This window comes from Aplysia californica, unplaced genomic scaffold (assembly GCF_000002075.1).
Source record: "Aplysia californica isolate F4 #8 unplaced genomic scaffold, AplCal3.0 scaffold00008, whole genome shotgun sequence".
Lineage (NCBI taxonomy): Eukaryota > Metazoa > Mollusca > Gastropoda > Aplysiida > Aplysiidae > Aplysia > Aplysia californica.
Genome location: NW_004797278.1, coordinates 536,150 through 554,146, shown reverse-complemented (window position 1 = coordinate 554,146; position 17,997 = coordinate 536,150). Strand labels below are relative to the sequence as shown.

General features: G+C 39.6%; 1 protein-coding gene across 2 annotated transcripts in view; it reads right to left on the bottom strand.

Annotated features, from left to right (window-relative positions):
• Positions 1 to 350: 350 nt before the first annotated feature.
• The window catches only part of LOC101863943, a 19,302-nt gene continuing 1,655 nt past the window's right edge, over positions 351 to 17,997 (bottom strand). For both annotated transcript variants that reach the window (XM_005089674.3, XM_005089673.3), the window contains exons 2-5: positions 9,222 to 9,314; positions 5,342 to 7,319; positions 1,809 to 1,858; positions 351 to 1,426 (exon numbers count right to left, since the gene is read on the bottom strand). In XM_005089674.3, the coding sequence (XP_005089731.1) occupies positions 1,260 to 1,426; positions 1,809 to 1,858; positions 5,342 to 7,319; positions 9,222 to 9,282 (2,256 nt within the window). In that variant the 5' untranslated portion in view covers positions 9,283 to 9,314 and the 3' untranslated portion in view covers positions 351 to 1,259. The remainder of the gene's footprint in view (positions 1,427 to 1,808; positions 1,859 to 5,341; positions 7,320 to 9,221; positions 9,315 to 17,997) is intronic.

Sequence of the window (17,997 nt, the reverse complement as noted above, 5' to 3'; positions counted from 1 at the left end):
AATAGAAAAACTCCACACTTGAACAAAACAAACTCAATTTTCTCAATTAGGTTGCACAACCAATGATTGCCATTTTCATGTCTACAGTACTAACAAGGGGTTTCTATCAAATGCCCAAACAAGCACCTCTGCCCACACTGGGAACAGTCCTGTGGTCTGCTTCTACCAAATACCTGTGCCATGAGGACAAAGCAAACGCATAAAACAATGGCCTCAGTGAAGCCCAGACAGAAAAATCTTTCCCTAGCTTTTTGCATCTAAATGTGAGGCGTCGTGGTGAAATTAGGCGCTCATCAAAATAATGAAATAATGAAATAGTAGATATTGTCATTTTTCCTCCAGTTTGACCATTTTTTTCCAATTTTTTTTTTTTTTTGACTCAACACCTTTTATGTCCATATAAAAACACATTTCAATGTGAATTTTACTGAAAAACATTGATTAAAGGCTCAAAACATGTCATTATTCAGTTTTAGAATACTCTTTAGCTATCGGAGTCACCAGCCATTTTCTTGCTCATTTCAACGCTGAAACCAGGTGACCTCATTTCCTTCAATCACAAATATCTAGAGTTCTATTCAAGACAAACAGCTATTTATTTCATTGGAAGCAAGGCAAATAAATCAGCTTTCAGATGTTACCAATAACTCCACAAGCCCAAAAACTGATGAGTGCCTGATACAGGCCTGATGAAACCTGTATGTTTTTTTAAGAGCAAAAACTACTGGACCAGCCACGATTCACATTCACTATACCACCAGTGGTTTTCACAAACACCCATGTGCATGTGTGTGATCAAGTTCTGTGACTATTTAGGCCATCACATTCACATGTCAAGTCATCTGAGCCTTAGTCCTGCATGGCAAGTTACCTCATATAATGCCATGTTCACTGGGCATACTTTTATTCCTCTAATCAGTGTTGTATTGTATTAATACATCATCTCACGTTCGTAATGAGAAAGTCTCCCAACTCGCAACCATAAAGTCGTGGGTTCGAATCCTATAAGGGGCCCAGCGTTGTATCTTTTGGGAAGGCACTTTACTGTTTACACGAATTTTCCTCACTTCAAATAGGTGAGAATGGGTGCCCAGCTATAGGCAGCGAAAGATCCTGTCAGTTTGTCAGTGCTCCCCGGAAAGCCGAGAATGTTTCTGGGTGTTCTAAGGTCTGCAGAGACATAGATAAGTGCTATATAAATTTTATGCAATTACTACTATTATTAGATCTCAGGCAGACACTATTGTAACATAAACCCTTCAATAACATTGTTTAACAGAAGTTCTTTCATCATCCTCCGTAGGTTTCTGATTTCGAGATCCTCGCATCCCCTCACTGCTCATACTTTCAGTTACAGGTCTGGGGCATTCAGGGAATGCCATTTGAGGAGCAGCAACTTCATCACCTTGACTACTCGATGGACAGCCTGCACAAAAACAAAAGAGAAAATAAAATAAGAAAAGTCAGAGACAATCATCGGAACTATTTTCAGCAGCTGTAGCCCTAACTGGAGATGAGTTTAGCTTTTTGCTTGTTTTGAAAAAACATTTCTGTGTAACATTAAAACAAAGCAGAGCACTAATTTTTCTCGCGCCAGTAAACAATGTTAAGCAGACAACAAAAATAACCTGATATAATACTGTGATAAGCCCTCTTTCTTCAACATCATTGTACCATTTTTGTGTGTAAGAAAAAGAGGAAAATCTAACAGTTACACCTCTTGAGAGAGTTGCATCATTCACATTTAAAGAATAATTACATGCTAATATGGTTTTTTTAACTAAAAGGATACTCGTAATTTTGTTTACCATCAGCAGAAGGCACACTTGACCTTTGACTCCCTGACAAAGCCTGAGTACTGAAAATAGAAACAGGAATATGTCAATACATAAAGAAAAGCAATATCAGTATATCATTTAAGACACACAAAAAACTTCCGCTAGCTTTTCAGAAGAAAAAAAATAGATATACAATACTGTCTGAAAGCAAGACTCTCTGTACTAACTGCTCATCTAGCTGTAAAATTAGTCAGTTCTTTGTTTTAATTACTTTAGAAATCCAGTAAACCGTCTTTATACATACATAACATACTATTATGTACAGCTGACTTTGGTCACAAGCATGACCTGGACCTATGAATTTCATGATACTGTCTAAACTCTCCATTAATCAATAGTCCTGACACAGAAACAGAGCAGTAACCCTTCTGAACTTCTTCTTTTTCTTCAAGTGTTAGGTCTGGAGCAGACATTGCCGATCATAGCACCCCATTCCTTTCTGTTGTCTGTCTTCTTGATCAGCTCAGTTTTTCTCTTTGCGCTATTCGCTATTCATTGCAAAGTTGTTCAGGCCATCTGTGTATGTTGTTCTTTGTCTTCGTCTACTCTTCTTTCCCTCTATCTTTCCTCCCCTCTTCTGAGCTCAGAATGCACTTTAAAAATACATAAGAAAAGAGTTAAACACTGGAAAAAAATTACCTTAAGTCTTCAAATTCATTCCTCTCTTGCTTCCCAAAATTATTCTCCTTTCACTGAACATATTGCCACGGAGTCCCACATACAGTGGAAACCATATATAACAGGCCCGGTAATAACAGGGATCCGGTAATAACAGGGATATTGTAAATCCCCGATTTTTCCTACTCTTTGTCTCTATTAAAAGCTATCGGCAATAACAGGGCCTCATCGGAGCCCAACCAGTTATAGCAGGGACAAAGGCTCGTTAACAATGAGTAAAAAGTAAGAGAGAGAGAGAAACGCAGTGATGGAGCAAGCCCATGCAAGCCATGCCACTGCAATCACATGCAGCGTGTGAAGCGAGAGAGGGCTGTGGTGTGCGGCAGACCTCGATCTTGCCCGAAACCTAGCTACACGCAGGCATAATGTGTCTACTGTCACCAACGATGTCAAGCGCAAGAGAAAATGCCTTTCAATTGACAAAAAAAAAACCCCAACGAAATAATCCAGGCTGTTGACAAAAAGTTGAAAAAGCAAGCTCCAGTGGCAGAAATTTGTCGTCAGTTCGACATTCCACAAGGGTCAATTCACACCATTACCATGGATAGAGAGAAGGTAGCGGCAGCATACTCCAATGGAAAGTTTGCTCTGGATCGAAAGAAGATGAAACTACCCGATGCAGAAGCTGTGGAACAAGCTCTTCTGGTGTGGTTTAAGGAGGCAAGGAGAAAGTTGGTGCCAAAACCCCTGTTCGTGGGTACTTGTGGCAAGGGCAACTACCCATGAATAAGTACAGCTGGATTAGTCCACAAATGCTTATTTTCCTAGCATTTCTGATTTAACAGGGATCGGATATAACAGGACATTTTCTCTGCTCCCACCATCCCTGTTATATCAGGTTTCCACTGTATTACACCACAACATGGCAGGCAACAATAATTTTAAAAAATATAAAAAAGCATTCAAATGTTTTTATTTATATCCTGCTTTCATACATAACTCTATAACACCACCCTTTCCCTTGAATAGCAACTGAAAACATGATCACCATTTCTGGACAAATTTTTCTAGAAAGAATACCAGCATGATTTTGACTGACCCAATTTATTGACAGCAAGTGAATTTATTTTTCTGGTTTATATCACATGTGACTCTTGTTGTCCGCCGTAAGTCACGATCGGCATCATTCATCATTAACGGAGGAATAATAACTTGAAAACGCTACATTTTTTTAAGAGGGAAAGCTGAGGGCAATATGTTTCTCCCTTAAAAATTATTAAAGTACCAATGGGACTCCTCAGGCACTTGAATTATTAATCCCTTTATCAAGACAAGAGTATTACATAAATGTACATGTCTTTTTATCTCCGTCATTAAATATTGTGAGGTAATAAAGCTTATGACAATGATGGACAAGCTGCCCAATGACAAATGGTACAAGTTAGAATAGGGATATTTTTCTTCATCAGAAGTCACAGATTGCTTTTTCCCTCATGTTGCACGTGTGTACAATAGACTGCTTGATTTTCCTGACCTGAAAAAGTAAACCTAACCCAAGGCAAGAACACAGACCCTCTAACTCAATACTACTCAAAGACCCAAGTATAATAAGCACAGATAAAAGGTATGGCAGTACAAGGGAGCAGAGCATAAGACTTATTTGCTTTGGTAAGTGATTTACAGCGCTCGCAACTGCATAGGGTCATATGAGCGCGCTGGACACATTAAGCATTTTCAGTTTGGTAAGAATTAATTTTGAATTTTGCCGAGGTGGCAGTCGAAGTCTGCTCTTATTAATTTTAACCAAGGAATCTTTAATGTTTGCAACTTGCAAACAGGACCTCCGAGATTTTTCAACCTTATCTGGGAGGGCTAGCTGTTAGATCTAACCTACCCTAAGATCAGGGGTGTGGCTGAAAAAGTAGTAAGGATCCAGGATTAGCAGTAGAAAGAGTCAGGAGCCCGTAGGAGGGGGAAAAGGGGGGAGGTAGAAAGTGGAGATGAAAGCAGACGACAGAACATGATTAGTGAGAGGGGAAGGAAGAGAAAGGAGATAATTTTAGAGAAGAAAATTGTCCGTCGCTGTCAGGTGTCAATTGCGGGACCTATTGACTGAGAGGCAAACATCATATCCCTAGACCATGAGAGCCCCTACAGAACAAGACAAAGGGTAGGCATGTGGCACATAATGTGTTCTAACAATGCCATTAAAAGGTCTAGCTACATTGTTCAAAAGTAAAAGATATGGGTGCAAACGAAGGTGAGCTCGCTAGGCACACACAACATCATCAGATGCCATGACGAAGTCAAAGGCGAAAAAATTCACAGCAAAGAGGTGTCAAGCTAAACAAGAAGTAGGTAAGCAAATTAAACTGCATGGACTACTTTATTTAGTTCCCATACCATTGTGCACACAATGAAAATTCTAGCATAGCCAAGGCAGCATATCAAGGTTAATAAAAAAAGACTGATGACTTGCTGCTCTATTAATACTTTATTTGCAATAAATCCTTTAAAGTACGTTTAAATTAGCATAACGTCTGCGAATGGAATACATATTTCTTAATTTACGGCTAATTTGAATACAATTCACGACCTTGTGTTCCCAATTTGTTCAAGTTATCTGCATCCAACTGCAACAGCAAAGACAAAGGCAAAAGGATGGAAAATCAATTACCATAGGGAGTATTACAACCCTAGAAATACATCTATCATCCTGTGATAGAACATTAACAACATTGAAAGAGATGTTGAAAACTTGGCCATTTGTTATTCTCCCCCCCCCCCCCCCCAAATGATTACCTTGAACTGGAGGGTTTTTTAATTTATTTTTTTTTAAACAGAAAAGCTAAGATAATAAATGACAAAGTTGTAAGTATGCCTACCTTTCTGAAGATGCTTGTGCTTCACAGTTGTCATCACCATCATCACTGTCAGGGTCTTCATCTCCGCTGCTGTCCTCTTCAGAGTCAATGCTTTCGTCATCTAGGACTCTACTCACACCAGGGGATGGTTGATTGCGAACAGATATCTTAGACTTGGTTCCAATGGTTAAGTTCTCTACAGACTTAATGCTTATGGTTTTGTGATGATGGTGAATGTGCTGGGTTACCACAGGCTGGCCACTACTGCCACTAGATGTATTACTTCCACCCACGGCAGAGACACCTAATGAGCCAATATTAGAGTCCTGTTGTGGACGAAGTTGAGCAGACGACTTTACACTGGTTTCAGAGGGTGCACCAGGATTCTCAGAACACACGGACCCCTGTGAAGTCTCCCCCTGAACGCTGCTGACGGCCGGCTGAGAAGGGTAAGAAGCAGTGTCAACAGGCAGAGGAAAGGAGTAAGGTCTTGGCTGGTACTGACTGGAGAGTGGGGGAGTGAAAAGTGCTGAGCCACTGGACGCCACAGCCTCAGTGGAAGAAGCAAAGCTGTACTGGGAAGATGGTTGACTCTCAGTAGGAAAACGTGAGTGATGTTGTAACAACTGTGGAGGTGGGACAGGTCCTCCGACTACATGAGGATGAAACTGATGAAATTGGGGATAGTACATGTGTAGATGAGGGTATCCATGGTACATAGGTGGCATCCCCGGTCCTGGGTATAGTATTCCATGTCCAGCTACTGTTGAAGGGTCATACACAACATTTCCACTAGTAACATTCTCATTCCCTTGCATCATAGTACGTCGTTCAACCATATTACGTATGTAATTTTCATCTACTTCTAATGATGGTCCATCCACTTGAATATCAGATGAACTGTCAGCATATGCAGGTGGAACAAAACAGGGATACGTATACATATTTGAAATAGGTGGATAAAAAGGAGACACCTTTGCATGCACTTCAGGGTACACATCCAGTTTTGATTCTGTTACAGTTCCTGAAGTTTGTTTATACTTAATATTCCCTGTGCTGGAAGGCTCTGTAGGCCTAATGCTGCTACTTCTTTGAGCATCTGTCTCTTTTATCCCCTTACAAGCATCTTTCACTTCTCTGACAATTCCTTGACTAGATTCTTCAAGACTTAGTCCTTGAGAACTTTGAGAAGAGCCTGTAGGAGTGAAACGGGCTTTAAGAGCTGTGCCCTGACTCTCTTTTTGTTTGAGCTCATCTGTGTGTCGTATCAACTCAGCACGTTTTTGCTTCAGTGTATTTTTTTTTGCTTCAAAATAAGCCTTCCGCTCCTTGTTAAGATTTGCATCTTTTAAGAGACGACTTGCTATTCTTCCTTGAAGTAGGTTCCGAACTGAGTCTGTGTAAAACTGATCCTTACTCCAATATTTAATGGGTCTAAGACTTCCCAATAACATAGGTAATTTGTAATCCACACTTTTTGAAGGTTCTGTATGAACAGGTACAACACACCACCTTTTTGTTTTATTCTTGATGGTGTCTACCAAAACTGCATGGCCTTGCAAAAGGGTCTCTTCATTTAAGCAAAATTGTTTTGTGATGAACAAGAATACATACAGAGTTTTAGAAAAAGCAAAATCCAAATGATTGTGCGGAGAATCAGAATGAAATTCAGCCAAAAGTTTGACCCTTGGTGTAAGACTGAGACCGTGCATAATGACAATTATGTCCTTCTCCAAATGTTTTTTGAAATCAAGTGCCTGGTGATAATCTTCCTCTGCATTAATTATTAATATATCACAGTGGTCTTCTTTCAGTTTTTGAGGCATTAAGTAAATAAAGTTTTGATAATCATCAATGTCTTCTGATTCAGCCGGCCTCCGAATCTGGACTACAGAAAAAGCTGTCACCAATGAACTAACAGATGCCTCATCATTATCTTGCTTCTCTTGCATACATGATTTGGGCTGAACTTCGAAATCAGTTGGCCTGTCTGAAAGGTCTGAAAAGACAGAAATTTGTAAGACAGAAATACTCTTAGACAACACCACCTTCACAGTAAACTTTATGCCATGAAAATATGAACTACAACACAGGCATTGTTCATCTCAATACAATCAGTGAGCGAAAAAAAAATATATAGTGGCAGCCAAAAGAAACTTTAAAATGTATTCACCCAATCTCGTATTTAAAGCCTTGCACTACCCACTCATGCAGCTAACCAATTTAAAGCTAAATGAATTTTGAATCATCTGACATATATATTAATATTTCATCTATGATAAGAGTCACCCAAGACAATGGTCATTCAAAATTAACCTTAAAAAATCAGACTTGGCAAAATTGTGCTAAATCTGTATTCGCAGGTGTATTGATGTACATTAACATTGGTGGAATGGACATGTATTGAATATCAAATTAATTGAAAATAGCTTGGTCGCTGCAATGAAAAAATATCTTATTGCAATATTTTCAAACAGATTTTAAAAAACGGAACAGTCACTAATACCACACAAAAGCTGGACATAACATTAAATGTATGTGTGTAAGTGTGTGTGTGTGGGGAGGGGGAGGAGCGAGCATATGTGTCACGACGTGGTGGAATCAGGCCCTTGTCAATTTTTGGGCATGTGGAGTTATTGGTATCATCTTAAAGCTAGTTCATTTGCCTTGATATCGGTGAAAAAAATACTGATCTATCTTGAAAAGAAAATGAGATATTTGAGATTGAAGGGGGAGGGGTCCCCTGGTTTCAGCAGCAGAATTAGTGATAAAATGGCCACCAAAGTTTGCTTATTTCCATAGCTTGATAGTCCGTGGAAACTGAAAACTTACCTTTTGGTGCCTTTAATAAATGTTTTTCAGAAAGATCCACACAGAAATGAGTTGTTAATTGGACAAAAATGGTGTTGAGCCAAAAAAAAACAAAGCGATAACAATAGCCAAAAGGGCAGAAAAATGGCGGCTTCTTCAGTTTCATTATTTTGACGAGCGCCTGGTTTAACCACGCTGCCTCACATAATTGTGTGTATGTATTTATGTATGTGTGTGAGTGAGTTAAAGATGGTATATAAATTTTATGTGCATGAGCATGCGAGTGCCTGTTACATGTGTGAGTGTGTGGATGTGCTGGAGGAGGTACACATGCATGTGTGTGAGCATGAGCATGTATGTGGGCATGCGTTATAAGAGTGAACAGTAGAAAAAAAACTATTCCTGAACACACAAAGCACATAAGGAATGCTGCTGTAATGGAAGATGTTCAAGATTTCAGTTTATCATTGTTCACATTTTACTCCTTAATTATCATTCCTTAGTCCCTGACGTCAAACATACTTACACCAACCCCTTGATATATGTATTAGTTTGAGGTTACAACTTTTTTAGCACAAGGAGGGCAAACTCCTCTACAATACTCTAAGCTGAGAAGTGCACCTTCCACAGACAAAGGTGGAAACGAACATTTAGATGTCATCCAAGTCCAAAGAGTAACTTCGCTAACAAATTATAGTACTTTGCTTCTGAATGATCAAATCCTCCAAACCACAGTTCATTTCATGATTTTAAATACAGGAATCAACTTGGGGCTATCAGGGATCCGCAAGCTCAGCTCAAGAAGACGCATGAGTAAATTTAAAAGCAAAACTTTCACTTTTATAGTCACAAAAGAATCTTACAGGACACAAAGAAAAACACATCACTGAAGATTAACAGAAGACAGAGAGTGCACACTGTGCAATCACAAAAGCCTGCCTCTTTTTTTCCTACACTATAAGTATGAAGTAACAAAAGAATATCTGTAATCAAACGTTCGTGTACTTCATTCATCATACAATATCAGGACTATCATCATATATTTCAAAATTAACTAAAGCTTATAGAAACAAATGAAAATATAACTTACATTCAGGTTCTAGTTCAGCATCTGTCTGAATATCATCCTGCCTAGGGTCAGCAGACGCCATGTTTTCGGTCAGTACTTTAATCCCAATATGACCTGAAAGTACACATTTATGACATTGCGTTGAGGAATAATTTCCTAAAAATAAGAAGAAATTTGACCTGGTCGCCATTTTATAACTTGAAAATGAAAAGACAGTACCTAACAGAGTATAAAATAAAGATTCCCTCTCCAACTTAATGTATACAATATTAACTAAAAAAAATTCCCATTTTCAAAATGCCCCAATTTGTCTTCTTTTAGAGAAAATGAACAAAAGACTCCTGCTCTCGCTCCCTCACTTTCTCTCCCCCCTTACTGTGAAAAAAAATCAGACACGGAAAATACACGTTGCTCTGCGAAACTAGGCTATTTCAATGACTGGGTGCAAGACTCCGACAAATGCCAAAATGTAAAATGGCATTTGTCAGAGTCATGCCTCCAGCATCGATTTATGTTCTGATAGTTCAACAATCAAAGGACAGGCTCTATAAATTTTTGGGTGTTTGATAAAGGAAAACAGCCTACATCATTCCCATACAGTTTGCCTTTATATGTATTTTTAAATTGTCTAATGACTTTATATATATGCCTTCTTAGATCTTAAGCCTTTGTATTTGATTTTTTTTTTCTTTTAAAGCAATAATAACAGAAAGACAGAGTGAGCAAATAAATGAATTTTCTTCTTGAAAGAAATGTTCAGAAAAGAGATAACAAAACCTATGATGCCTAATTAGGTATCTGTCCCTGATGTTTGTGCAGACATAATGTGTTACGCACTCTACATAATTTATACTTGCTAAAGTTTATATTAAGGAAGAGATTTAAAAAGTTTTACCATTTCATTGCAAAGAAAACAAAGTCTCAAGAGTTTTTATTATAAAAACAAAATTCCTAATCATGTCTAAAGGGACAATTTATTTATTTTTGCTTGCAATGTACATGGCTCAAAGAGCATGATAAAGAAAACATGTAATTTACTCCTATTAAAGGGTACAGTATAATGAACATGGCCAAATATATATTTCAAAAGATATTTGCGATTGAAGGAGATGTGGCTCACCTAAAGTCATAGGCAAAATTAGCAAGAAAATGGCTGCCAAAGTTTGGCCAATTCCTAAGCTTGGATGTCTTTGGAAGCTGAAAATGTACATTTTTGGTTCCTTTGATCAACTTTTTTTTCCAATAAAATCCTCGCAAAACTGTGTTTTAAGTGGACAAAACAAGTGCTGAGCCCCCTCCCCCGCAGAAGAATGTTTGTTTCTTCATTTCAATATTTTGACCAGCGCTGATTCACCACGATGCCACATGTACAGTAAATGAACTACAAACAGAAGACTCTAGTATTTTAAAAATCCCTTTTACTTTTTTTCTGCTAATGACAACCTAAGCGAAAAAAAATTCCATGTGACCCCCCTCAAATTTGGTGTTTTAAAAAAACACTGTATTTTACAGGATACATTGTTCAAGACTGAAGCTTACTTAGTTATTTTTATCATTTTTGCCCCCCAAAAAAGCAAAAGCAGTCAAATCTGTCATAACGGTCACTCAAGATCATGTTGTTGTTGTTGTTTTCAAATCCCTTTAGCCGCGAGCATTTCGCTCCTCAAGATCATAAAGAAAGATGTCTGTTATTGGAAAGATGTCTGTTATTGACAGGTGACTGCTATGGACTTGGTCTCAGGCATGGTCACTTATTACCCATAAGAAAATGAATTCTCTCGTGGCACATATGTAAACCATCTACAACAACACTGCCTGTCACTGGGTAAGCGCTACACCTCCCGTTTTGTTCAATAGATAGTGCCTAGCCAGTAGAGCTGTGTCCATTCGATTTCACAATTCGACATTCATGATTTCTGCGCTAGTCAGTTATTCGAAGCGTGGAAGAGCCATTCGAATGCTGTGTGATTTTTCCCCATATATATAATGGACTTCTAATTTTTCTCAACCCGCAGTAGTAAAATTAAAGCATAATGAAATATCTAAATTCACAAAGATAAATTCAACGTTACGTTCAAATTGATGATTACGGGACAGAGTGATAAGAGGAGCCAGTAGGAGTTATAAAACATGCCTCTAAAAGGCACTCGTGATGCCATTAATAACTCAATAAACCAGAGCTTCAAAGCGCCACCAGAGATTTTGCATACATACATTGCATACTTAGCTCCAGTGGCGGCTCATGGTTTATAGAACTGACCGGCGGTCATCCACGTCGACTATTTTTCCCTCCCCCACCCCCTTCCTTCACAACACAAACACACACACACACACACACACACACACACACGCACACACACACATGCTCTCTCTCTCTCTCTCTCTCTCTCTCTCTCTCTCTCTCTCTCTCTCTCTCTCTCTCTCTCTCTCTCTCTCTCTCTCTCTCTCTCTCTCTCTCTCTCTCTCTCTCCTTATTTTATACCCCTACTTTCGCCATCCCCACCCCCTCCCCCACTCATACACACACACACACACCACAATAAACATTGTAATAATGTGAAAGAGCTAAAATATGCGGTAGTGTCAAGAAACAATATTATGAATAATGTAAGATGGAAGTTACTGAGATTAATAGAAACTCACTTGATCGGCACAGAAAAAGAAACACACTACTTGAGTCTAAGCTAGAAAACAAACAAAGTGAGAAGCAATAAACCGCTGGTCCTGGCCTCCAGTACAGTTCTTTACTCGTACTTTCTACACCCCTACACAAAATATCGACGTGCACTGAGCCCGTTAAATATATGTAATAAGAACTGTCCTGTATGATGACAAAAAGCCAATTGCTATTGTACCAGTGACGCTGTCCCAAGCAGATCAAGTCTACAATCAGATGCTATACAAAGCTGGACAAAGCACACACGTTTCCGATCATTATATCATCAAATGTACTTCATCGCTCTTCTCAGTTCTCAGAACTGAACACTGAACACTGTGTTGTAACAAAGTGGGGAAGTGTGTCAAATGCTAATTATAGGACTTGGTGTCTAGCTTGGGGTGAGGGTTGAAAAGGGGAGGGAAGGGAGGGGGTTTTCGGCCCAGACTCTAACAGCCGAGTGTCTATCGCTCCTTGTTAAAATTTTCCTTATATATCTTCACTAGACGATTCCTTCTTTCGCCGGCCAGATTCCTAAGGGCCAGGTAAGTTATTAGTGGGTAGAAAACGATGAGTAAATGCCAAACAGGAACTATAGGTGGTAAAAAAGTCAATAAACAAAAAGAGTAGTGCCATGCTGACAATAAATGATCTGATAGTAGTTAGAGAAAGGCAGAATGATAAAAACATGTTTTGCTGATAAAATAATACATGTGTCTGTGCTGCTCAAGACAGTTTCATTCTTAATTTTGTAAGCTACAAAGTGGCCAATCTGGCAATTAAGGGATATACTAATCTTTTTGTGGACTGACGATGGATTTGTCCATGGGACTGACGTCATCGCAAGGCCTAGGCCAAGCCCGCCGTGTGTTTGGCCTTCGTACTTAGTACGAAGTTCCGCAACGTGACGGTTTGACGGGAGACGATTTAAAGTTACGAGCCGGCGCGATAACAAACGTGAAGGATTGAGGTGATGTCGCGACAAAACAGCAGTGAATCCCACTTGTCTATTTGAGCGCCTTCTAATCGGCAAGGTGTTTTTGAATGTTGATACATGTTTGTTTGGATTTACTTAAAACTGAATGAAAATCGTCATCAGCAATAAACTTCTAGTCAACAGTTCAGTTGACAAAAATCTGACGGGCACAGCCGGTCTTGCCCAGTTAACAAACCGCCACTGCTTATCTCCCCATGGACAATGTTACATTCGAAGCACAAGGCTATTTGAGTACCCACCACCGCTTCAAAGCGCAGCGAATGGTTTTTCTGTATGCTGGCATACTTAGCTCCCCTTGCACGATTCGACATTCAAAGCATAAGACTTTATGGGTACCCATCACGGCTTCAAGCACAGCGAATGGTTTTTTTGTATGCTGGCATACTAAGCTCCCCTTGGACAATGTGACATTCTAAGCTTAACACTTTGCCATCATATTTTGGGGAAAATCCAAAGAAACTGAGTGGTAAACATCGCCAATCGGCGAGATGAGGTGGCAAAGTGTTAAGGCCTTCATGAGTACCCACCGTCACTTCGAAGCGCAGGGAATGTTTTGGTTTTTTTATTGTAGGCTGACAGACTTACTTAGCTCCCCTTGTACAGTTCGACATTCAAAGCACAAGGTTATGAATGTTGTGATGTGATGTCATTGAATTGCGCTGCGCTGCGCGTGATTAGAGCCAGTCGTGTTTCGACCCCCACCCCCCCAAAAAAAAACAACCCAAAAAAATCAACCAGCCACCATAGCCTACTCGTGGGGAAATCCAAAAGTTTTATCCAATTTGTGGGTAGGCCAAGGTGCAGTGGGAGGATGGCAGGCAGGGACTAACAAAATGAGAGATAAAGAGTATTATAAGCCGAGCTGGCTAGGCTAAAAATACACATTACACACCTTGCTGTTACACTCACATTGCCCTTTGTCTCAATCCCTATTCTGTTGTCTGTTCTCTCTCTTACTTAATGACTGCATTGTCGATTGTTGGAGTACATTCAGTTCCCTTGATTTTGTCCATTTTAGGTCGCTTCTTTGATAGTTGCACTTTTGTGTAATTTCAGAGATTGCATTGTCCTTCAGATTGCAAATTTGAATTCTGTTTCTGTTATTTGTTCAAAATTATATGCATAATTTGTATTGTTATTAATAGGCCTACTATGCTGCCAACAGAATTCTCTTGAACCTTTTAACCATTTATAGCTTTAAGTTTTTGCTTATATGTAAATCTGAGCGGTTAAATTTAGTGTGATTTGATCAAATTGTACCATGTCAAGCAAATGCATGGGAAGTATTTAGTTTAGTTTAGTAAGTGTTTTACTGCACTTGTAACACAGTAAGGTCATATAAATGCCAAAGATTAGACTGTCTCCGTAGAATTATGCAAATTTAGATGGCCAAATTATGAAGAAAAAAAGCAAAATTATGCAAAATTATGTGAGTTACCGTAACACCATTCGCGACATGTTTAGCACTTTTTCAACAAGAATTTTCAATAAAATGATTTTCATGCTTTATGTACAGAAAAATTGAAAACAGAACAGATCAGTATCAGTAATTTGTTGTGTATTTGGAAAGAAAACAATACAGATCAGTCAGAAAAAAAAAACAACCAAAAAATACAATCTCTGTAACTTTCAGCTGTAGATCTAGATCTAGATTAGATCTACATCTTTATAGAGAGGAAAGAAAAATGTTAAAAAAAAAAAAAAGGTCATCTGGACCTCTGATGCTGGCACATTACTAAAACCAGGGACACCTGTCAAACATGAAACATCAGCAGACATAAGAACAATAACTTTTGATGAATTGAAAAATTGAAAATGCTCAAGGAACAAATCCCAACCCATGACAAAGATCTTCTAACAAGGGAAATAACCAACTTGTCACTTAAATGAGACATATTACGGTGATTACTTCCCTTTAGTCACATGGCGAGGCGTTAATTGTTATGGGAAAAAAAGGGAAAAAACGCTGGGAATCCAAAATTATGCAAATGTTGCAGAATTACGCCAAAAAACGCGGCCAATCGCATAATCCAACCGGGACAGATTAGAGGTATTGCAAGAGAGTAACAAACACAAAAAAGCTTAAATGCTGGAAAACTTGCAACGAGCACCGTGCGTTTAGGCTGAGACTACTGTACTTTCAAAGCTTCCTAGGATTTGTCCAAGCTTCAGCTCCATTACACCCTCCATTTTGTCACATTTACTTTACAAATTCAATACAGCTTATTTCCAAATCAATTTCGACCATTCAAAAACCCCCAAAAAAGAACAACACTACAGTCACTACTTTCGCTTTATAGTTTTCAGTCAATTCTAATAAGACATTCCTCCTTGATCTCATAGTATAGACGGCAGAGTCGTGTGTTCGGTGATTGAAACGGCGCACAAAACGTACCGCTCTAGGACTGAATTGATAGATTCCGCGTAACACTGCTCTAGAGGTACTAAATGGTTTTAACATTGTTCTGTGTAAATCAAAAGTTTTCCAAAAAATCTCAACCGTAGGACTTGCAGCCATAAGTCATCAAGATATGGGAATCGTGAGTGCAAAATGACAAATTTTATTAGTGAATAAAACGTTGGAAAGTGGAAATACGCCCCCGCCCTGCCTTCAGATAAACAAAATGTAAAACAATAATGAATGAGATTTAAATAGGGTAGGTCAGGGCAAATTCGGCCACGGGGCAACTGTGACAGCCGCAACCTAGACTTGGCTTTTGTGAATCATTTGACCCCTGTGTCATGGAATTATCAAAGCCCACTTTTATTCGTCGAACATGATTTTATCTAAAAATAAATTTTGTGCTTCCTAGGCTTCCACTTGTTTCTATTTTTGAGCAAAAAGCTCCAGAAAACACCCATCCAAGTTCGGCGCTCGTCGACGCGTACTTTTTTCTCTTCTTGAAGAAAAAATCAGTACTTGACCTGTCATTTACTTTAGTTAGTTTTAGTAGAAGTTTTACTGCGTTCGCAACTGCATAAGGTCATATGAGCGCCAGAAGATTAGAGGTGTTACAAGAGAGTAACAAACATAAAAAAGAAGAAGGGGAGATAAGGACGATAGATGTTTGATAGAAAAGAAGAAGCAAACCGCACCAGAGCACCTGCCAACCACCCACCATTTACTTTCTCAGGCACGCCTATTTTCTAGCTTGAAAAGATTCATCGGATAAGTATAAATAATGAACATTTAGTATTGTTAGGTTCATTTCAATCCATCTAGAATTAGAAATATTGATTGTATATGAATTTAGTGATTTATTTAAAATAATGGGGTGAGATTTGTTTGGGTGGCTGATGCAAATTCGACATGGTGAAACGGGGCAACTTTGACAGGGGGTGGGCAAATTTCAACCTGACTCAGATTCGTTCCAGGCGGAGCCAAAATACGCAGCTTATATAAGTAGAATCACCTTTAACAAACTATCACATTTCAGCTTAATCTTGTTTGTATCATTTTCATCATGGGTCGAAATCCTTGATCTGTCAGAGACACAAACTAGATCTAGCAGAAATTTAGGCTTACACTAGACTTCCCAACTGTTGCATGTTTGGTAGCTAAGTGTGAGAGTATGTCCATGTGTGAGTGCGTGTGTGTGCGTGTCATGTATACACATGGTATGTCAGGGCTCCCCTTTACGCACAAATGAGCGTATATTACGCATTAAACCTGCAGATTACCCCCTTTAAGTTTTGGTTGTGCGTGAGCTTTACTCTTTATATCCGCATCCGCATCCAAGCCAAATTGGGTTGCATAATTGCCTCTTACAGGAACCAAAGTTGGAAAATACACAAATAAACATTACAGATGTATTCTACAAACCATTATACTGAAAATTTTGGTATAAAATATATATTTATGTTAACCCTCATCCCGTGGGGGCCGGGTTTATGTCGCCCGATAAGCCTATTTCGGCACCTCGCCTGAGTTCTGGTCCCGAGTCAGTCTAGCCCCTGGCTCAGCGCATGCGCGCCGACCATCATCTCACGTGAAATTCGGGTCCCACATCGGATCCCCATTCACGCAGGTCAAGTGTGTGTGCGTCAGTCTGCTTGAGTTTGTGTGCGTTTGTGGCCTTCTTCTAGAACCGCCTGCGTTGGTTTGTAACAATTTATAAAGCTATGAGAAAAATAGAGCATTATTTTCATCATCGATTAACACACTCCCACGGTATTCACGGCGAAAACTCACGTTTCCCGGTGCGCGCGCTATACACCAACAGTACACACTGAGTGATCCCGGCGGCCTGCCTGAAACGTCCGACGTAATCGGATGCTGATAAGATTTGCATCTCAGCACAGACGCAGGACAATAACTGTTAATATTTATTTAAATTCGGGGACCCAAAGACCTTTGAACTGTGCACTATTCATCATCTCATTTCGCCCTCCTGAAAAAAATCCGTCCTCAAGCCGAAAATAATACGTAGCGAATGAGATAAGTTGGCCTGAAAAGGGGAGCCCTGTATGTGAGTAGTGAGTGCATGTCATTGACAGTCTTTGAGTGTGTGCACGCTTGGAGAGTGAGGGAGAGGGGGCAGCAAGGAAAGAGAAGGACAGGGAGAGAGAGAGAGATAGACAGAGAATTCAGCAGAGAAGAGTTGAGAGAGAGGGGGGGAACGAGAGAAAGATAGAGGGGGGGGGAGCAAGTAGTAAGTTGAATAGGAACCCAATACTGTTGAAGATATCTTCCCCTGACTAAGATGCCCACAGCCACAGCCCCTGTCACAGGCCCTGTCGAAGTGCCCCATGTGGGGGGTCGAATTTGCACCAACCCCTAGCGAAGGCATTACACGAACGAAGTGTATACAGACCCGGTAACCGGGAACAAAGTCACGAAGTATACAGACCCGGTAGGGGAACTCTTTTGTGATTTCGGAGAGTTTCAGCGCCCTCTTGGCTCAGGGTAGACCTAGGTTCTTCTAGATCTATGGTCTAGGTCTAGATCTAGGCAGACAGACATAAATAAATCTTTCATCTAGTTTCGCGGCTAACCTAGATCTAAATGAAGATTGCGGATGTCGTTTCGATAAACGATGGTTTTTCCTCCGTTTTGGAATTGGACGAAGAAAAGAACCAGTTACAATGTCATAATTTCAATCGAGCAGTCTCTCTCTCTCTCTCTCTCTCTCTCTCTCTCTCTC